This window comes from Pan troglodytes, chromosome 5, assembly GCF_028858775.2.
Source record: "Pan troglodytes isolate AG18354 chromosome 5, NHGRI_mPanTro3-v2.0_pri, whole genome shotgun sequence".
Classification (NCBI taxonomy): Eukaryota; Metazoa; Chordata; class Mammalia; order Primates; family Hominidae; genus Pan; species Pan troglodytes.
In genome coordinates, this window is record NC_072403.2 from 112,704,864 (window position 1) to 112,728,532 (window position 23,669).

At 33.3% G+C, this 23,669-nt stretch overlaps 1 protein-coding gene across 4 annotated transcripts in view; it reads right to left on the reverse strand.

Annotated features, from left to right (window-relative positions):
- Positions 1-23,669, reverse strand: part of ASCC3 (activating signal cointegrator 1 complex subunit 3) — a 374,689-nt gene that overhangs the window by 255,972 nt on the left and 95,048 nt on the right. For all 4 annotated transcript variants that reach the window (XM_518652.9, XM_009451715.5, XM_063813310.1 and 1 more), the window contains 2 exons: positions 4,252-4,452; positions 3,673-3,813 (listed from right to left, as the gene is read on the reverse strand). In XM_518652.9, coding sequence (XP_518652.6) covers positions 3,673-3,813; positions 4,252-4,452 — 342 coding nt within the window. The remainder of the gene's footprint in view (positions 1-3,672; positions 3,814-4,251; positions 4,453-23,669) is intronic.

A 23,669-nucleotide genomic window follows, 5' to 3' on the forward strand; every position in this document is an offset into this window, starting at 1 on the left:
AAATGAGATTAATTTGCCTTCCTATATCTAAAAAAAGATTAACAATACGGAGAAAGTTAGAAAAAATCACAAGGCAAATTTAAGACTATATTTGATTTAATCAATGCTGATTATTGGGAAACTTATTTACCAAAAATATATAACATGAATAATTAAGAAGCTTTAAGAAAATTACAAAATGAAAGTGAGGAAAGCAAGAAATTCAAACTCCACAAAAAAAGTTGAATATGTATGTACTCCCACATTCTTTACATAATTCTCTGCTTTGCTTTCTCTATAGCCTAATCTCAAAGGCAGTGACAGCGGAACAGTTTTTAATCTGTAAGAATCTGTGAGAAGGGTAGAAGAACAGGGTAAAAAGATTAGAAACTATATAGTTTCAGTTCTACAAAAATTATCACCTGCAGAATTAGAGCAAGCACAAAAGGTTCAATTAATAAACTATTTCTGAGGCCAAGCACATAGTCCCTGCCCTTACACAGTCAAAAATTACTGACGAAGGATACAGAGTCTAGCAAAGTGCAAAAATGGGCAAATGGGTAAGAAATAGATGTTCATAGACCTTTTGAAAATACATAAATCTGTAGGAGATTGGTCAGGGTGGTGGGAAAAGTTAACAGGGAAAGGCTCAAAACTTCTTGGAAGGCGGGAGGTTTTGCAAAGCTTCAGGAGAGAATAAAAGCTGAAGGCGGCTAATTCTCTTACCCTGAAGCAGAGGGCAAAGGGTAGATAACAAGGGAATGTAAGGGAACTTTAGATCTAGATAAAATGGTTTACTTATGTCTCTGGAAACCAATCTTTGATCATTTGTACACAGGACTGCTATCTACTTGGGTGGTCCACAATGTTAATTACCCACAAATTGTGTTTGCTTCAAGCCTTTGTCATTAAATCTGTACTAAATAAATGCAAATGTCCCCGCTTATTGGGGCTGCACTCTCATTGGCAGGGCTGCACTCTCATCAGTGATGCTAAGCCGTGCAGTCCCCTAGCCACGGTCTCAGGCAAAATACCTGTGTCTGCATACTTCTTACATCCGTTGCTTGGCCAGAGTTTGCAGGACAGACTAGGCATAAGTCTAAGTAGATTTTTTTGGTTTTACTTTCTGCTCCTGTAAAATGGAGGTACTACCCAGTAGGGTTCTTGTGAAGACTCAGGGAAGTTGCACATATGCATTTAGCATAGTGACTAACTCATAAATGGAATTTAAATGTTATCTCCCTTGTCTTTCCACAAACATTCTTGCATTAGCATCAGTAACATAGTTGGATATAGGACAAGAGCAATCAAAATTTTACTTGAGAGTGATTCAGGTTTTTAACACTACATCAGGTCCAAAAGCACAGACTTTGTGCACTAGGTATTATTTTATGAATATAAATGAATGGTGCTACAGGATTCAGGGAAGAAGTAAATACAGAATTTGAACTGGGTTTTAAAGAATGGGCAAGATTTGGACAAATGTCAATAGATAAAGGAAGATACTAAGAAAAAGGAGAAAACACATGAGGAAACTTACTAAAAAGCAACGTTCATTTAAGAAAATATTATTTGAGCAATGCTATTTTAGAAAAAGCAAAAATGGCCTGACTATAGTTTATATTGAGAAGCATCTGGGAGATAAGGTTGAAAACCAGGCTGGATGTAGACAATAAAAAGAATCTGATGTCATATATAAGGCACTTTCACCTATCATAGTAGTTTTCAAATTGTTTTGGCTTTGGGACTCCTTTGTAATCTTTAAAATTATTCAGGTCACAAAGAACTTTGTCTTTTTGAATTAAATCTATCAATATTTCTATTTATTTATTTATTATTTATTGAGATGGAGTCTCACTCTGTCGCCCAGTCCTCCCTACTTCATGACCTAATCTAAGTCCAATTATCTCCCAAAGGCCTCACCTCCAACTACAATTACTTGTGGACTAGGGCTTCAACATATAAATTGTGTTTGGGGGGTCAGGGAGATGATATGTAAACATTCAGCCCATATGTGTGACCTTATTTGAAAAAAGGATCTTTGCAGATGTAATTAAGGAAAGGTTGTTAAGATGAGATCATCCTGACTATGGTGGGCCCTAAATCCAATGACTAGTATCCTTAAAAAAGGGGAGTAGGGGAAAAGATAAGCGGGGGAAAAGGTCACATAGATGGAAGCAGAGCTTGGAGTGATGAATCTACAAACCAAAGAATGCCAAAAATTTCCAGCAGCCACCAGAAACTAGGAGGCATAGAACAGATACTGTCTCAAAGCCTCCAGAAGGAAACAACTCAGTTGACACCTTGATTTCAGACTTCTAAACTCCAGTACTGTGAGAGAATTAAGACAGTTGTTTTAAGCCACTGTAGACCAATGATAAAATTCTAAGCCCCCCAGCCATCTGAATGGACCCCTCCTCTTACAAAGGCATTCCAAAGATAACCTGAAAAACTAGTTCAGGCCATGATGGGAAGTAAGAGCAGGACATGCCTCATTATACTCTCCTTCCTTTTGGAATTACTGATAGAACAGACTTTTTTAAGTCTGATAAGAAACATTTACAAACTATTCTCACTGAATAGATCAGCTTCATCGGCATGATAAAACCTTAGATAATAACTCTTTCAACCAACTGCCAATCAGAAAATCTATACATCTACCTATGTCCTGGAAGCCCCCACTTCAAATTGTCCTGCCTTTCCAGACCAAACAAATGTACATCTTACATGTATTGATAGATGTCTCACGTTTCCCTAAAATGTATAAAGCCAAGCTGTACCCCAATCACATTGAGCACATGTCATCAGGATCTCCTGAGGTTGTCACTGCTGCCTCCTTAACCTTGGCAAAATAAACTTTCAAAATTGATTGAGACCTGTCTTAGATACTTTTGGTCTATACCACCAAGCTTGTGGTATTTTGCTATGGGGGCCCTAGGAAATTAATTCACACCCCAATCACATTTTACATCAACATCCGCCCATTGTTTAAAAAGTTCTATTATCTATTTTCCATCAAACTATGAATTTTTCCATTAATATCTGGTCATCCACTATTTTATTTTTTTAAAAACACAATGAACTTCACCTTACTTATATATTGCTTTCAATACTACTCATCTAGTTGAAACCTAAATATTTTTTCTTACTTAGTCATAAGATTTTTGAAGACAGAAACTGTGTCTTAAGTGTCTTTATTGTCAGGTATTCATTCATTTCGTCTAATATAGTGCTATATACAGTGCATGATTTAATAATAATAACTTTGCATTTGATGAAATAATGACTGACCGAAAAGCTTATTATATGTTAAGCCATTCTTATGGAATAGTTTGGAATACTAGTGCAATCATTTTAAGATCTATATATGTCCCTCCTCTTAAAATTAAACTCTGGTATTATTTATATCCTCATCCCTACTATTTTAAAAGAATAGCCTTACTGCCCATAGACTTGGAACCTAACCATATTCAAGATGCAGTAAGAATTACAGGAGTTAGAAGGGATACCAGAAAACAAAGAACCAGCAAAAACTCTTTGTAGTACAGAGACAAGATGTGGTTACAAATAAAAGTTCACTATATTATGTTTGTATTATGTATTCTAGTTATTTAAGATATAGTCATTTAATAATTTTCACAATTACCTAAAAAAAGAATGGTATTAAACAAAAAATCTAGGTAAACAACATACCTGAGTTCGTAAAATTTCACTTTTGGACAACTGCATGTCACCAGTCAATTCTTTCACAACGATGCCTAGTGGCTCTAGACGTCTGCTGAAGTAATCTGTCATTTCAGCTGCCAAGGCTTTCATTGGAGCAACATATACAATCTATACCAAAGGAACACTAGCTTGATTAATGAGCAAAAACTACCATGTCTTTTGTCTTACAGTAGCCAATACAAGTCACAATTTATTGTGAAATAGTTTCTAACTACTTCCAGTGAAAAATCTTAATAGTGATATATTAAAAGTCTTATCTTTGTGAGATATGTGTGTAGCTGTTTAAAGGACAATAGAATTTGTTTACACAGCTACATCACTTTGAAAATTGTATAAATGTATTTTCATAGCTTCTTACATGGTAATACAATTTTCATAACACAAATAAGAACTGCCTTAATAGTAATGAAGTAAATCAAACAGTATTACTTATCTGACTTCAAGTACAATATCTTTAAGAACTTTCAAATTTCATGTAATATTAAAACTGCAAATTTATTTTATTCCTTACAATTTAAAAAGCTGTTGTCTGATTTATTTACTTACCTTAAATTCATTCTTTTTGATAACACCTTGTTGAAAATGTTGGCGAATTTCGTGCAAGACTGTAAGCATTGCAATGTTGGTTTTTCCAGCTCCTGTAGGGGCACAAATCAGCATGTTCTCATTGGTGTTGTAGGCAGTCTCAAACACTATTGACTGGATTCTATTGAGTCTCTTCATTCCTTTAAAAGCCAGCTGTCCGATCTAAAAAAAAAGGCATCACCCATTATAAATAGTAACAATGTGAAGGACCCATACAAATCATTATGTGTAAACATTTATTTCCTTTGTTTTTTAAAAAAAGACTAATTTGTACTTTCACAATGTGTCTTTTATTTAAACGGAGGTATATGCAGTTGAGAATAACTGAAAAATATTGTACAATTCAAGTATACTTGAAATAGCAACTCGATAAATTTGAAAAATATGATGACACTATACCTATATTTTAGAACACTTTTTGTTTCTTTTTTTTGAGACGGAGTCTCACTCTGTCGCCCTGGCTGGAGTGCACTGGCGTGATCTCGGCTCACTGCAAGCTCTGCCTCCCAGGTTCATGCCATTCTCCTGCCTCAGCCTCCCGAGTAGCTGGGACTACAGGCTTCCGCCACCATGCCCGGCTAATTTTTTTGTTGTTGTATATTTAGTAGAGATGGGGTTTCACCATGTTAGCTAGGATGGTCTCGATCTCCTGACCTCGTGATCCACCCACCTAGGCCTCCCAAAGTGCTGGGATTACAGGCATGAGCCACCGCACCCGGCCAGAATACAATTCTTAAGTAAAATAGATGGTAAATTAGTAATGTAAGAAAACAAAATTAAATACAGGTATTTTTTGAGTTCATATTCATTTATAAATTTCATGATGATGTTCTAATTTATCTAGTCTAAAGATGATTAATGAAACAGCAAACAAGATACTTCTTGAAGATGTAAATTAATCGCAAATTCTATTTCATATGCTTATAAAAAAACCTTTTTTTAAAACGCAGCAGTAATAGTAGGAACAAAAGCCATAGACTACACTTACACAGAGTTTGCACTGCAACATGTGCAGGTGTAGAATATATGATATTATTTTGTTTAATCCTCAAAACAATTCTATGGTGTAGGTACTCTTATTACTTCCCTTTAATCAAAAAGAAACGAAGACACAGAGCGGTTAAATAATTTTTACCTAAAATTTTCCTATATAAAAGTCTTAGATGAAAACTAAAAGGTCTAAAAGTAAGCAAAACACTGGTTGGGATTACTGGCAGAAACTTGGAATGGCTATATTAATGTCAGAAAAAATAAATTTTGAAGCCAAGAATATTACCAGCAAAACAGAAAGCCATTTCATAATGACAAAGAGGTAAATTAATCAACACGATATAATAGTCCTAAACATTTGTATACCTAATAACAGATCTTCAAAATACATGAAGTAAAAACTGAAGACATGCAAAGGGAAATAGGCAAATCCACAATTATAATCAAAGATTTCAATACCACTCTTCAAAATCTGTAGAACAAGGAGGCATGAAAATCAGCAAGGCTACCATAGACTTGAATGGCACTATAAACCAACTTGACTTGATTGACACTTATTCATCTAATAGTAGTAGAACACACATTCTCTTCCACTGCTCTTGAAACATTTAAGTTATACTATATCCTTGGTCAAAAAACAAGTCTTAATAAATTAAAAAGGAAGACAGTCATACAAAGCATATTCTCTGACTGCAATGGAATTATATCAGGTACCCTTATTAGAAAGATACTTGGAAAATATCTAAATATTTGAAATGAAATAGCACACCTCCTTAAATAGCACACTTTCTACCACTGATGAAAGAAGAAATCAAAACAGAAAGTAGTTAAGTATTCTTAACTGAAGGGAAATAAAAATTTATTATGTCAAAATTTGCAGAGACTGCTAAACCAATACTTAGGGGAAATTTTGTAGCACTAACTACTATATTGAAAAAGAAGATACAACATGATCTCACTCATATGTGGAATCTGAAAATGTTCATCTCATCGAAGTAGAGAGTATAATAGTGGTTACCAGAAGCTACAGAGGACAGGGGGAAGAAAAGCATGGGGAAAGGTTGGTCAATGAGTTCAAAGTTATAGACAGGAAGATTAAGTTCTGGTGTCTTATTACACAGAAGACTATAACAAATAATAATATATATTTCAAGATAGCTAGAAGAAAAGATTTTGAATGTTATTATCACAAAGAAATAATAAATATTTAAAGTGACAGATATGCTAATTACCCTGATTTGATCATTGTGCAGTATATACATGCATTAACATATCACATCATACCATTATTTATTATTTGTCAATTACAAATAAAACTTTTAAAAATAATCAATTAAAAAAGAAAAAAACAAAGGTTTCAAAAGAACAACTTTATCCTCCAAAATGAAAAATTAGAAAAAGAAAATCAAAACCAAAGCAGAATAAAGGAAATAATTATAAAGATCAATGAAACAAAAAACAGAAAAGGATGATTCTTTGAAATTAATAAAATTGATTAACCTCTGGGCAGACTGATCAGGAAAAATAAGAGAAGACACCAATTATCAATATCAAGAGTGAGAAAAGTGGCATCACTAGAGATAATATAGATATTAAAAGAATAGTAAGAAAATAAAATGAACAACTATATGCCAGTAAATCTGACAACTCAGATGAAATGGACAACTTTCTTAAAAAACACAAATTGCCAAAGCTCACTCAAAAACAAATACACAACTTAACCCAATATCTAGTAAAGAAATTAAGAATGAGGTTAAAATTGTTTCCACAAAAAAACCTCCAGGGCCAGAAAGATTCTTGAATGAATTCCACCTAAAATTTAAGATGGAAATAATATCAATTTTACGTGGAGTTTTAAACTATTTCAAAAAAAAATGTAAAAAAAGGAATACTCCCCAAATCATTCTATGAAGCTAGCACTGCCCCAATATAAAAGCCAAACAAAATAAAATCACAGACTAATACTCCTCAAAGCATAAATTTAAAAATTATAAATGACATAATACATCACAGAAAAACTACATGATCATCTTAATAAATGCAGAAAAAGCATTTGACAAAATCGAACATCCATTTATTATTTTTTTTGGTCTTAATCTTAGCAAACTAGAAGTAGAGGAGAATCCCTCAACCTGATAGAAGGCATCTACAAAAGCGTTACAGGTGTTCCTATCATATTAACAGGGTAAGACTGAATGCTTTCCTCTAAAACCAGGAATAGGAAGGGTATTACACTCACTCACCAATTAACATTGTATTGAAGGCTCTATCCACTTAACATTGTACTGGAGTGCAATCGGAAAAGGGGAAAAAGAAAAAAAAAAAAAAAGAAATAAAGTCATTAATATAAAAAAGGAAGAAAAAAATACCTGTATTTAGAGATGACCTGATTACCTATGTAAAAAACTGGACGGAATCTACAAAAGAGCTCCTAAAGCTAATGTGTGAATTCAGGAAAGCTGCAGGATGCAAGATCAACAACTAAAAAATTATATTTCTATATACCGGCAATGAAATATCTGAAAGCAATTTTTTTAATCAGTAAAAATAGCACTCTGTTATGAATTTCTTAAGGATAAATATGAAAAGAGATGGGAAAGATATGTACACTGAAAAATATTCTATTTTGCTAAATGAAAGATAAAATTCTTAAGATGTCTTTTTTTTTTTTTTTTTCCCAAACTCATCTACAGATTCAATGCAATTCCAATCAAAATCCCACCAGGGTTTCCTATGGAAATTGACAAGCTGACTTTGAAATTCATATGGAAACACACATGACCTAGAAGTAACAAAACAACTTTGAAAAAGAATAACAATGTTAGAGAGCTAAAACTACCTGATGTCAAAAATTATTAAAACACTAGAGAAATCAAAACAGCAAGGTATTTACATAAATACAAACAAATCAAGGAACTGAATACAAAATCCAGAAATAAATCCACACATATTTGGACAACTGATTTTTGACAAGGGCTGAAAGGCAATGTAGATGACAAAGGCCAGCATTTTCAATAAATGATGCTAGAACAAATGGATATACACGTTAAAAAAATGACTTGAAACCATACCTTGTGTCACATACAAAAATTAACTCAAAATAAATCACTACCTGAATGTAAAGCCTGACAGTATAAAACATGTAGAAGAAAACATGGAAGAAATTCTTTGTGGATGTGAGTTATGCCAAGATTTCTTAAATAAAATAAAATCTATAAACAAATTGGTAAATTTGACTTAAGCAAAATGGAAAACCTACTATCTTTAAGATACTGTTAAGAAAATAAAAAGATAAACCATAGAATGGGAGAAAAATCTTTGCAATACATATATCAGATAAAGTGCTTATACGTAGAATATATAAAAAGAACTCAACACAACAGTAAAGAAAACAAGCAATTTAATCTTAAGAGTATGTAAAGATTTGAAGAATCATTTCACCAAAGAAAATATATAGATGTCAAATAAGCACAAATAAAAATGCTTAACATCATTAGTCATTAGGGAAATAAAAATTAAAATCACAATTATGCACCTGTTAAAATGGCTAACATTTAAAAAATTGGCAAAATGTATAATAATTTAATTTTTTTTAATTGCAAGTATTGTTGAGGATGTAGAGAAAAAAGAATTCACACATACTGATAGCAGATAAACTACATGTACAACCACTTTAATAAAACAATCTGCAAGTTTTTTTTTTTTTTTTTTTGAGATGGAGTCTCTTGCTCTGTCCCCCAGGGTGAGTTGCAGAGGCATGATCTTGGCTCATTGCAAGCTCTGCCTCCCAGGTTCACACCATTCTCCTGCCTCAGCCTCCGGAGTAGCTGGGACTACAGGCGCCAGCCACCAGGCATGGCTAATTTTTTTTGTATTTTTAGTAGGCATAGGGTTTCACCATGTTAGCCAGGATGGTCTAGATTTACTGATCTCGTGATCCACCCGCCTCAGCCTCCCAAAGTGCTGGGATTACAGGCATGAGCCACCGCACCTAGCCCAATCTAGCAAGTTTTTAAAAGTTAAACAAACATACACCTAAACTAAATGTACAATCACTTTAATAAAACAATCTAGCAAGTTTTTAAAAGTTAAACAACATGCACCTCACATACCCCTTTAAGGCTCTACCCAAGAGAAAAAGAAGTATATGTACATACAAAAACATGTATATGAATGCTCATAGCAGCTTTACCTGTAATAGCCTAAAACAGGAAAACCACTCAAATGTCCATCGACAGATAAATGGATAAACAAAATGTTATATATTGATACAATGGAATACTACACAGCATTAAAAAAGAATTAATTATTGAGACATGTAACAACATAGATGAGTTAGACAACATAGACTTATCTATTATACATTTGCTTATGCTTTCATTTGGACAAAAGATATACTCAGAAGAGATCACAGTAGTATCTCTTAGGCCTAGAAGCTCTTAGGCAGGCCAATTAAACATCTGAGAGTACCACTGATACTTTCTTCACCAATTTCTCCTGATCACTTAGCCTCGGAAGGACAGTACAGCACATTTTTCAGGATACTGGGCTTACAGTCAGAGACCCAAGTTAAAATACTGGCTTTGCCACTACTTGCAATATAACTTTTAAGAAACCTAAGATCTCTAAATTTTATTTTCTCCTCTGCAAGGTAATACTGCAAGTATGACCCGCAGGTAACTTAAGATCTCTAAATTCAATTTCCTCATCTGCAAGGTAATATTGCAAGGTAAAGGTGTTATCTTTATAACACAAGGAAGTTACAAAAATTAATTTTAAAATAGCTAACAATTATGGAGTGCTTACTATGGGCTAAGCACAGGAGTCCTTTACATAAAATATCCTAATTATTTCTATAGCCATACCAGAATATTTTATAGATAAGGAAACTGAAACTTGAGAAAGCTTGTTTAAGTTCACACAGCTATAAATGGTAGAGCTAGTATTTGAAGTCATATAACTTCAAAAGCAGAGTCTTTAATTAGATAATATTTATAAATCATATACTATAAACCATACACAGAGATGGTACTTGTTAAATATGTTGAAATAAATTAATGGTAGCTATTATTATTACTATCATATATCATTTCATTTTTATACGAGGTTTCCTAAAATAGTGCTATGAATGAATGCAGCTATTTCCAGTTTTTATAGACTTATGACAAGAAACAGAGTACACTGGGCCGGGCGCGGTGGCTCACGCCTGTAATCCCAGCACTTTGGGAGGCCGAGGAGGGTGAATCACGAGGTCAGGAGATCGAGACCATCCTGGCTAACACAGTGAAACCCCGTCTCTACTAAAAATACAAAAAATTAGCCGGGCACGGTGGCAGGTGCCTGTAATCCCAGCTACTCGGGAGGCTGAGGCAGGACAATGGCGTGAACCCGGGAGGCGGAGCTTGCCGTGAGCCGAGATAGCGCCACTGCAGTCTGGCCTGGGCGAAAGAGCGAGACTCCGTCTCAAAAAAAAAAAAAAAAAAGAAAGAAAAGAAAAGAAACAGAGTATACTATTCCTAAACTACAAATCTGATCATGTCACATTCCAGCTTACAAAATGTTCCAAGACTTCTCATTGACTCTTCATTACCATTCAAGTTTAAGCTCAAAAGCAATTTCTGGTTCTCTCCAATTCCCTAAACAATTGTTATCTTTACTTCTTTGTGCTTCAGCATATTTTAGAAGATTTAAGGAACTACCATAGCTTCTCTCAACAACCAGACACTCAGACAACCCTCTTTATGTATTATTATTATGACCCTTAACCACAAATATTGAAATGAGTCTTTTATATGTATTTCTGACCCATTAGATTGAAACTAAGGATTCTGTTTTTTATTACTCTTTGTATTACTCCAGTACCTAATCAATTGCCAGGAACATAATAGGCTACTAAATAAATTTTTATTGAATGATTTTATGCTGGCTACTTGGAAAAAGAACTATAATTAAATGAGGGGAAAAGTTTAAAGATAGATATACACTGCATACATAATGTCGTCCAAAGAAATACTAAATTGAATCTAGCCAAAATATGTAGCATTTTAGCAAAAGCCCTATATTCAACTTTCAGTAAAAAACCTATTTCTTTGTTTTTGAAGGTTATAGTTCAAGAAATAAATAAAGTATCAGAAGAATATACTAACAAACAAAACCTATTACATATATAGAGGTTTATAACATTCTAATCGATTCAACATTCATTTGCTGATTGTTATTATACTAAGTTCTGTCAATACAAATATTTGTTTTCATAACAAAAGTCAGACAATATTTAAAATGATCCTTAAAACTGACTAGTTTCTGGGTTTTGCTGATGATTTCTGAGATAGCGTCTTGCTCTGTTGCCCAGGCTGAAGCGCAGTGGAGCAATCATAGCTCACTGCAACCTCAAACTTCTGGGGACAAGCACTCCTCCTGCCTCAACCTTCTGAGTACATGTCACGTGCATGTACTCAGACATGTGCATGTACATGACACGTGCATGTCATGACCCGTGCATGTCACCACACCTGACTTTTTTTCTTTTTTTTTTTTTTGGAGATGCACTCTCACTCTGTTGCCTAGTCTGGAGTGCAATGGCACTATCTTGGCTCACGGCAACCTACGCCTCCCAGGTTCAAGCAATTCTCCTGCCTCAGTCTCCTGAGTAGCTGATACTGCAGGCGCCCATCACCACGCCTGGCTAATTTTTTGTATTTTTAGTAGAGACAGGGTTTCAGCATGTTAGCCAGGATGGTCTCGATTTTCTGACCTCGTGATCCACCCAGCTTGGCCTCCCAGAGTGCTGGGATTACAGGCGTGAGCCACTGCACCCGGCCCTAACTTTCTTCTTTTTAGTAGAGACAAGGTCTTGCTGGTCTTGCTCAGACTGGTCTTTGAACTCCTGGGCTCAAGTTATCCTCCCACCTCAGCTTCCCAAAGCACTGAGATAACAGTTGTGAGCTACCACACCTGGCCCTAGTTTGTCGTTTAAAGGAAGAAAAAGGCATGTTTAAAATTAGATTACATCATTTAGGTTTCTATAAGGATATGAACTATACGCTGAGGTATGTGAGGGAGAGACAGTCACTAAGCATGCCATATTAGGTACAAGAAACAGGATATTAGAAAAACACTTAGGGCTGGTGAAAAGGAGTAGCAAAGATGATGAAGATGGAAAAGTAGGCCAAGAGCAGACTACAAAAAATCACATATGCTACACTGAAGGAGCTGACCTTTTCTTCACTCATTTACCAAGTTACTAAATGAGCATCAAATTACTGAATGAAATAGCCAGGGACATTTTCAGCCACTAGAGATGTAACTGTGAGCAAAAGCGACACGGTTACTATTCAAGGTCTCTTTTAAGCAAGGAAAAAGCATGTTATAGTTCTATTTGGAATATAATTTAAAAAGTTTAAAACCATAGAAATAATAAATTTATCTTCTGAGAATAAGAAGGCTTAGATTTAAATTATGAAAGAAAAATTCAATATAAAGAAAAGAAATTATAAAGACTCCTCTGGAAACATCTCTAAAAGATATTTTAGAGACTATATGAAGAAATTATCAGAGGGAACTGAGGCCTAGAGAAGTTAAATAACTTACCCAAGTCTACACTGCTAATAAATTGTGGCCGAGACAGGACCTAAACTCAGTTTGTCCTAGCTCAAATACAAATTACCACTAAATTTACTGTTTAAAATATGATGATTTATCTTGTTCGGTAAGTATCCTCTAACATTTATTTCAAAATAAACATCTCAAAAAAATCCTTATAATATTATTGCATATATATACATCACTATCAACAGAACATGCTGAATAGAAACAGCAAGTTAAAAAAGAAAAACCCTCCAAAACTTCCTAACATATTTAAAACAGCCCATGTTTTATACCACTCCCTATAAAGTTTCTTTTTATTTCTCATTTCAAATTAAGGAAAATGAACGAAATAATTTTCACCAATAAACTTGTTGGTAAAAATAAAAGGAATGTGCTCAGATAGCAATTGTGACAGCAGTTAAAAAAAAAAATCACTAGAGGGCTCAGTATACTTGATATTGTGAATTGTGTTTGTAAGCTATTGGAACATGAAATAATTAACATCCATTATGCATAGATTTCTTATATTTGAATAATATTCAAATTATATTAACAAATGCTTTAAGTTAAGAAAACAAATGATTAAAGAAGAATAATAATGTGGGTTATATCAAAACTCTATTTTACTCAACTTTAGAACTACATGCTAATAATATTTATTGCTTTATTTATATTTCCTGCATACACAATACCTAATTAAATGCAGCTAATAATCTTTGCTTCCAAATATTTGACATTCTTCTAACTTAAAACATTTTATATTGATTTTATACATTAATGAATACATAAAGTTAAACTGAAATTATTTCTTAGCAAATCAGCATTTCCTTTTAAACAGAAAACTGAGAGTCTCATGATCATTTATCTTAAGTGCTTTATGTTTAATCCAGATAGTCATTCTAACTATATACCATTTTCCCTTTTAACTGGTTCTAACTACTAAGCATTTTCAAAACATATCATAATTAGCAGACCAGAAACATTTTAAGTGTTACAAGCTTCATTCTACATCCACTTTATACATATTTGGGACTCACCAGACTACTGATCTTACATACATACGCCAGACTACTGATCTTACATATGCTTATCTTACATATTTGGGACTCACTAGACTACTGAAATAAGATGACTTATTTATGAAATTCCATAGAAAGTGTATGTTTTGGATATCCATTTATTAAATACTGGTAATACAGGCAACTCGTGAGTGTGCACTCTATTTTTAAAAGTAAACTGGATGATAGTATTTAGCTGGAAGAACAAAAATATACAGTAAACATACCTCATTTTTTATAATAATCATATATATTTATTTTGTCAGTTAATTAGAAAGCATTAACTATCTAGGATGAACCCAAGAACATGCTGTCCCTCCCAAACTAGTGTAAATATGATAAGCTTAAGTTTAAGATATTCAAACCACAGACATTAAAATTTCAGCATATATTTATGATAAATCATATAGATACCAAGGACATACATTACATAATTTTCACAGTTTTTCTTCGGCTCCCTATAAGATGTGGCTTAGGCTCAAAATTTCAGAATTAGTGATGATAGCCACTCCACACACTCCGTCCAAGTTTTATATTCTGGAATCCCACCACTCTAATATTCCTCACAAACCTGGCTCCATGCCATAATCTACGTAAGTCACGAGATTAAAAATCAAACAATTCACATGAATACCTTATTTAACATACTTGAGTATTCATTAGATGATCAGATGATTTTCTTTTAGATAACTGGATAAATTTTTTCATTTAAAGGTCTTCAAGTACTGACTACTTTACATGTGTGTGTATGTGTGAGTGTATAAAACTATTTTTGATAATTACTCTAAAATAGATGACTTTGGGCTTTCCTAACAGGATACGTTTTAAAAAAACTCTGATCTTTCATTTATAGGTGGAATCATTCATTTATTTGGCAAATAGTTCTTGAACATCTCCTCTATGTGGCTTAAACTGTTCAAACACTCAATAAGGTAGACAAAGTCTCTGCTGTCATGTAGCTTACATTCTAATTAGGGTGGAAGACAAAAAAAATCAACATGTTTACTAATTTAAAAATTGTTTCAAATGCTCCTATGAATATATTTTAATAGATGGTGTAATGGGGAGTGAGACATAACAGTTACCTTAAATTAGGTTTCTAGAAAGGTGCCTCAAGAGAGGTGATCTGAGTTGAGAATAAAATGACAAGAACCAGGCCACGAAAAAATCTGAAACCTCAGTACATTCTAGGCAAAATGAAGATCTAGAAGCAGACCACTAAATCAGGACTAAGTTGAAATGTTTAAGGAACTGTACAGAGATTAGAGTGGCTGAGTAAGTGGTCACACATGAGATGGGAAAGAAAGACAGGAATTGTAGGTAGGTCATAGCAAAGACCTTGGATTTTTGTTCTCAACACAATTAAAATCTCTGCAGGATTTTAAGTAGAAGAATAATATAATATGATTTGTAATTTTTAAAGCTGTCTCTGGCTACCATGTGGAAAAAAGACTGAGAAGTAGCATAAAACTATGGCAGTAATACAAGTGAAAGGTGATGCTGGTTTATACTGGAGTGTCAGCAGAGGAAATGGAGAGAAGTAGCAGAACCCAGGCTATCTCTTCGAGGTACAGCCAATGGATCTGATGATGACTTAAATGGAAGATGGTGGAAAAAAAAAAAAAGAGAGATAAATCAAAGATGACGTTTTTCTTGAGTGAAAAATAGTTTTTAGGATATGAGGAAGATTAAGATGACAGACTGAGAGAGAAAAATAAACACTCCATTTGAAGTACCTATTATACATCTAAGTAGAGATTTCAAACAGGCAATTACATCAGAATTTGAAAGTCATGGAAAGGTCAAGGATTTTTAAAAATTCATTTTCAGAAAGGTAGTGATTCTTCCAAAATTATATAGTAGCAGCAGACTCAAATTTCAAAAGTTTGCATTCTAGTAATCTTTCTAAATTCTGTCTAAAATAAGAAGTTAACGGACACTAGGTAACGGTTTAGTGGATTCTTCGAGGAATAAAGTATATAAGGTTTTATATAATAACACTACACCTCTATTTTAGTTGTTAGAAATCTTCTTTTTGTCAGTTAGGGTTTATCAACTGTATTTGTGGTCAATGGAATTTTTTAATATACTACTTACACTAGATAAGCATTGTTATAAGTAACTAGTCACAAGATTAAACTTCAATCATCTTAATAAAAATACTTTTGATAGTTAACATAACTTAATAAACAAATTTTATTATTGAAAGGCTACGTGACATACAACAATGCAGATTTTTTAATATTTAAAATCTAATCATGCAACAGCCTCTAAAAATTGAATAACTTGGTGTTCCAAATGTAATCAAAGTCTTGCTTAGGAAGAGTAAACCATATCCAATATAATATCATAGATCTCACATATTTGAGAAACGTTTGGCTATTCAATAAATATGAAATTGAACTAAAAGTTAATATATTATGATTATTTTACTTCAACAATTCATATGATTACTTGGGCAAAAGAATCATACACATTTTACCACATTAACATAAATATATAATTAGTAATTATGTAGATAAAAATCTTTAAGGTAATTTTAAAAGATCAACATAAAAGATGAAGATGGCAAGATATACAGCTATGATAAGCTTTCAGCTTTCCTAATTACCAAGTGATTTCTCAAATTAGAGGAACAGTTAAGTAAATTATGATATACCTATTCAATGAAATAATATGCATTCATTAAAATAGTAATCAAGGAGAATATGAAGCAACATGAAAAAAATCCTATATACATTAAGTGAAAAAAATACAAAATTATATTTTATTTTATTTTTTGAGATGGAGTCTCGCTATGTTGCTGAAGTTGGTCTCAAACTCCTAGGCTCATGTGATCCTCCTGCCTCAGCCTCCCAAGTTGCTGGGATTCCCCTCATGTGCCAGCATGCCTGGCTCCAAAATTATATTTATACTGTGCTTACAACCATATTTTAAAAGACCACATTAAAAAACTGGAAGAAAATACTGCTGGCTGGCTCCACTCCTCTATTGTTATCATGGAGTCCCCTTTTCATCTCTCTGAGGATAAACCTAATTTATAGGTGAAAAAGCTTTCAGATAACAGAAACTGATTCATATTTTACATGAGTGAGCCACCTTTTGCCCTAAAATTCTCATCCTTTTTAAGTTTCAGGGGATCTCTCAGTAATAGATTCAGATAAACAAGTGTAGAAAGCTCAGGACTTCAATTTAGGCCTTAGAGACCTTGGGACAGGTAGGTTTATGGATATGTTAATTTCAGGTAAACTATGTTAACATACTAGGGCAAGTTTCTTTATCTGACCAGTTTGTTTCCATAGAAAAATGCATTTGAGTTGTAAATAAACAACTTAGAAATCAAGGCTTAGACCATAATCTTTCATACTCTACTAAGAACAATAGAAGACAAAATATCAGCTACCCTAATCATAGGGAAATCTTAAAGGTGAGGACTACATATTAAGAAACAAACAAATTAATCCTAGAAGTTGAAAATAAACAACTGAAAAATATTTAAAAACATTTTAAATATTCCCAGTCTAATTCATCACTGTCCAATGGAAGTATATTAAAAGTCATATAATATATACTTACATCTTCTAGCAGGAACATTAGAAACACACAAAAACATGTGAAATTAATTCTATAATGAATTTTATTTAACTCAATGTATCTAAAATATCATCTTAATATGAAATTGTAAAATTAGTGTATGTTACACTTAAAGCACATTGCAATCTAGACTAGCCATATTTTAATTGCTAAACACCCAGATGTGGTTAATGGCTACTATGTCAAACAGTGCAGCTCTGGAGAGTGCCCAGCTAACTTATATAATGCTCATAAATTGATAAATAAACTGTCCTAACACAGCAGATTACATTCAGGGAAAATCTCTTAGGGCAACTTTCAAAAATCCTTAATGTGGTCGAAAAGACCCTGCCATAATATGAAGTTCATGAAATTCAGATAAAATATATTGCCAGGTACAGTGACTCATGCCAGCAATCTCACAACTTGGGAGGCTAAAATCTTCGGAAGGATTGCTTGAGGCCAGGAGTTTGAGGCTGCAGTGAGCCATGATCATGCCATCACACTCTGGCCTGGGTGACAAGGCAAGGTCCTGACTTAAAAAGAAAATAAAAAACTACATATTAAGGAGTCTTTAGGAAAGAGAAAGGACATTAGTCTTTCTCTTGATGTCTTATTCTCTATAGTTATCCTTGGTAAGCATAAAAACAAGGAAACAAGTAACCATTTGTTGAATGTGTTAAACTATGGAATTAATGTTCTTTTCCAAAATTGACTCAATCACTCATACTTATTTCTATATTCCAACCCAAGGTATAAAACAGTGAGGTTGAAATGTCAACCACATATTACATTAGTGTCCCAACCTAAGCCTCATTACTCATCTTTATTAAAGGTTGACAAATACTTTACAAATACATCACCTGATCAAATGAAATCACTTGTATTCCGTAAAGTGCTAAACAAGAAATATAAGAAGTATTTTCCTTTAAAATATGACTACTATGAGGCAGAAATTATGATTTTCAACTTCATCTCTCTAATTCCTAGCACAGTAAATGGTGTAAAGCAAATACTCAGTGATGTTGTTTTTTTCCTCTGTGCTTGCTTCAGCTGAGTCATTTTGATTAAATCATAATTATCAACTATGAACTGCATTGTTGATGAATGTTTATAAATCAACTAAGAGTTAAGATGCTCCATGTTAAGAATAAATTGTTCTACTCACATTATTTATTAAGTTCCACAAGTGTTTTTTATCATATATTATAAATATTAGTCAAATAATTTTTTTCTATAGTTATTCACTGCAGTTGCCGCCAGTAAAACACCAAGTTAGCTTGGATTGCAACTGCTCATGGTACACTTGTTTTTTTGTTTCATTCTGTTTTGTTTTTAAGACAGAGTCTTGCTCTGTTGCCCAGGCTGGAATGCAGTGGTGCGATCTCGGCTCACTGCACCCTCCGCCTCCTGGGTTCAAGCGATTCTCCTGCCTCAGCCTCCTGAGTAGCTGGGACTACAGGTGGGTGCCACCACGCCTGGCTAATTTTTTTTTTTTTTTTTTTAGTAGAGACACGGTTTCACCATGTTAGCCAGGAAGGTCTCAATCTCCTGACCTCGTGATCCGCCTGCCTCGGCCTCCCAAAGGGCTGGGATTACTGGTGTGAGCCACCGCGCCCGGCCGGTACATTTGTTCTTAAAACCAAAAAAGGTAGTTTCAAAACATACTTTTAATATATTTTTTAATCTTCCTGACACTAAGCACTAAAAACTCTAAACATAACCAGACATTTAGCATATCATGGAATTTCCCACATTAAGAATACAAATTATGTATTACATAAGAAATATGTAACATTCTATCTTTTCTACTTATCCCTAAGAAACTGATTGACTGTTTATACCCAATCCCAATTTACATATCTATATTTTTATATATTTATATCTCTCTCTATATATTATACCAACATATGCTATTATTTTAAAATATCATCCTTCTAGGTCCAGAGGTAACAAAATATTATTTCTAAGAGACTTTATAAAAATTACTAAAACCCATGCTTATTTGTTTGTTTGACCTGCAAAAGAATTATAGGGAATTCTTGGGAGACTGTATAGTCCAACTAGGGTTCCTCCTCTACTATACATAACAGAGTTGGTCAACTAAACTCTAGATCAGTGTATTTCACAAAGAAGGTTATGCCTTACTAGTGAGTTATGAAATTAATTTAGTGGATTGTTATCGGTGCTTTCAAAGAATAGAAAAGAAAAAGGAAATACTAATGCATCACATGTGATAAGGATAAAACAGTTTCATGAAAATTTTGTTTTAATTGTGTTTGAGTATACTGATTACAATGTAAAATATTTTTTAGATGAGTGCAATAAAAAAAGTTTGAAACCCAATGCCACAAATAAATACTTTCTAGTGAACACAAATGCATTCTTTCAAAATATGATCCTGCTTCATTTTGGGAACACAAAAATATTTCGCTCACAAAACAATGCCTATTACCTTCGGCCTATCTAGCAATTTCACTTTTTAAAAATGTATCCAAAAATATACTTACACATGTGCAAAATTGTGTATGCATAAGATTATTTATCACACATTATTTGTAATACCAAAAATCAGAAACAATCCGAATTTCCTCAATAGTGTACCACTGGAATAAATTATGGCATATCCATACAATGAAATTCTATGCCTCCATAAAACAGAATAAGAAAGTTTTCTGTTTTCTGAGATGAAAAGATCTTTTTATGGCCAAAAAAAAGCAAGTTGCAGAATAGTATTATAATATGCTATTTTATTGTCCAAATTTGAGGAGGGCAGGAAATAATTATTTATATTTGCTTGCAGAAATTCTGAAAGAATACATAAAATTAAATACACTGCTTATTAATGAAAGAAGGCAGGGACCTGGGAAGATAAAAGACACAAATAAAAGGCTTCTCAGTATGTAAAGGTTGCTAGTTTTTGAAACCATATGATAATACCTATGCCAAAAAAAAAGAAAGATGACTGACATCTTTTAAGAAATGGAAAAACTAAAAACATGTCTGATTTAGTGGAAAAGCCTAAATGAGCTCTCATGTATTATATAAATATTTCATATTAAGTTCTTCTCATTATTCCTTGAATTCTACCCTTTAGAAACAAAATAGTAAGTTAAATTACTCTTCTCATGCCCCTTCAAATTATTCTACACCATATGTCCCCTACTCAGTGTTCTTCCCAGCGTTCTCTTTTTTGGTCTTAACGTGGCTAGTTCCTCAAAGGACTTCCCAATTAAAAGTTTAGACACAGAAGAAAACAGCAAGTGTTCTTTCTACCTCCAATATTTGTGACATCAGACCCGTGGTCTCATCTAAACCTCAATGGCTTCACCAGAGGACCAGATCTGTTATTAAATGCAAGCCTAAATCACATCTTGCTGTTATCTAAAATGTATCCTCCTACTCCTCCATCATGTACTAAACGCTGCCTACCAAGTGTCAGGCTTTGAGGACGTGGTCTGTCCTCAAGAGCTCACATTGCAGCAGATGAATCTAGACTACCAGAAACCCATTTCATGAGCTCCAACTAGGACTTTCTTTCCACATACCTCCACATTGTAACGTTTAAAGAAACCAGAGAAGATCTTACATACTACTTCACTAAATACACCAATCCCAAACTACATAATTTGTGACAAGTCAGTAGACTAACTGAACACAAAAACTACAATGTGATTTCTAATGCTCTTAAATTAAAGGTAAATACATAAGATAACATATTCCTTATTTAATTTGGCAAGTAAACTGTTCACTAATCTATTTAGCAACCATTTTTACTGAGCACGTACTACATATGAGGTTTTGTTTTAAATGCTTTAAGTGCATTATTTCACTTAGCATCCAAAGAAAATTTATGCGGTAGGTCTTTTTATCATCCTTCTTTTAAAGAGGGGGGAAGTAGGGCATGGTGAGTTTAAAGAACTTAACCAGGATAAATGGCTAGTAAATTGCAGAGCAAAGATTGAAATTCAGGTATCTGACACCAAAGTCTAAATTAAAAGTCCAAGTTAAAGGCTTGTAAAACTTATTAATTTCATTACTTTACACTTTTATTTTTGAGGTAAATTTTTTGATTCCTAAAACTGATTTTTAACCAAGTAACATAATTTATAAAACTAAATATGAAAATACAGTCAATGAAAATACTGACTTTCCTAATAAATAAATGCAAAATAGAATAAGATACAATTTTATTAATCTGAGTGTTGAAGATTTTTAAAAAATTTATTGGTCTTGGTAATGTTTATATCTTCAAATATATTGCTTATATCCAATTCATATTACAAATGTGCATACATCATTTAACCTAACTCCTAGACAAAAAAGTATCCAAGCGAAATAACTGAACAAGAATGTCAGATATATAAATAAGCACAAAGATGCTTGCTTTAACATCATTTACAATAAGAAAAAAACAGACACAAGCTGAATATCTACAAATAGGGTATTGGAGTAAGTAATTCATGACACATTCTCCATGAATCACGGTAGATAAGAAGAATGAAGACATATTTGCTTATAGAAAAATGTGTCTAAAAGAGAAAAAAAGTATGCCACAAAATAGTAGCTAATTAAATATATTAATACAAAAACATTCAGGAAAGATATATATCAAAGAATTCTGCTAAAGTTGGGACTATAAAGACATTTTCACTTTCTATTTTATATTATAAATGTAGATGTTACATTTTTAATATTATTTTTTGGTAATAGATAAATTTTATCATCAGCCCTACAGAAATCTTTTCTGTTTAGATAAAATAAACAAAAGGAGAAAGGCCTATTCTGTATTGACTTCATGTATTAAAACAACAACATTTCTTTATAAATAGAAATACCTAATGCTTTTGTAGTAATACAAAATAACTGACTAACCCTCTTTTTCATTCTGTAATATAGAGTCCTACATCTTTACAAACACCAAATTTCTAATTTGTACCCCCTCTTGAAAGTGCACTGAAAAATTACTAAATTTTATTAAGAGATATGAAAGACAGTACATGGACACTGTTATTTTCTCTTTACTGAAGAGTCATGTGTTTTAATGCTTTACGATAAAAATATATTTTGAATCAGATGATCTGAGTAGAGGAAATTAAGTCTTAGTAACAAAGCACCTCAAAAGAGTAACCTAATATTAAATCTGTGAAAGAAGTGAGATTGTTAGATTTTGTGAAAATCAAGTTACTTATTTTCTACAATGAAACTGAGCCAAATTGTATTACATATGAAGAAAGCAGTAAGAAATCCCACCTAAATTAATTAGAAATGGCAATGCATTATTCATATATTTTTATGTTACTTAACTGAATGCATTTACACCATCCATTCACTCATTTAATCGTTTATTAATTTAAAGACAGGGTCTCGTTCTGCTGCCCAGGCTGGAATGCAGTAGCATGATCATCGGCTCACTGCAATCTCAAACTCCTGGACTCAAGTGATCCTCCCACATAAGCCTCCTGAGTACCTAGGACTACAGGCATGCAGTACCATGTCTGGCTAATTTTTTTAATTTTAAAAAATAGGTTTAGAAATGGGGTCTCACTATGTTGCCCAGGCTGGCCTTGAACTCCTAGGCCCAAGTGATCCTCCTGCCTTGACCTCCCAAAGTGCTAGGATTACAGGTGTGAGCCACCATGCCCAGCTCATTTACACTGTATAAAATACTGACAATACTCAATATGCCTGTAAGTGTCAATTCCTAAAACTTCTCATACAGAAAAGTCTAAGAAGCATAACAAAAACAAATGTCAGCTAAATACAGATGGACCTTAGAAATATACTTCACAGCCTGATGGTAAAATGATAAATAAGATGTTATTACTGGTCTTGAAGACACAACACAGGAGAGAAAAAACATTGTTTAACAAGAATTTCAGATATAATGGGAGTCAGAGAGGCATACCCTCTTCTTGGGAGGGTAAGATGCCCTCCTAATTCCCAGGAGAGGTATGATTTGAGCAAAAGCTGAATGTTTAGGAAGACTGAAGAAAAAACACAAAGTTCTCAATGGGGGATTTTAAAAGAGAAACAAAACTTGGGCTGCACAATCATAACAAGCTCTACTGACAAACCATCCAGATTGTACATCTGGGTTTTCACCAGCATACTCTTAACAATAACTCAACATGTCAGATGTCATTCTGAAACATCTTCTTTAGGGTGCTA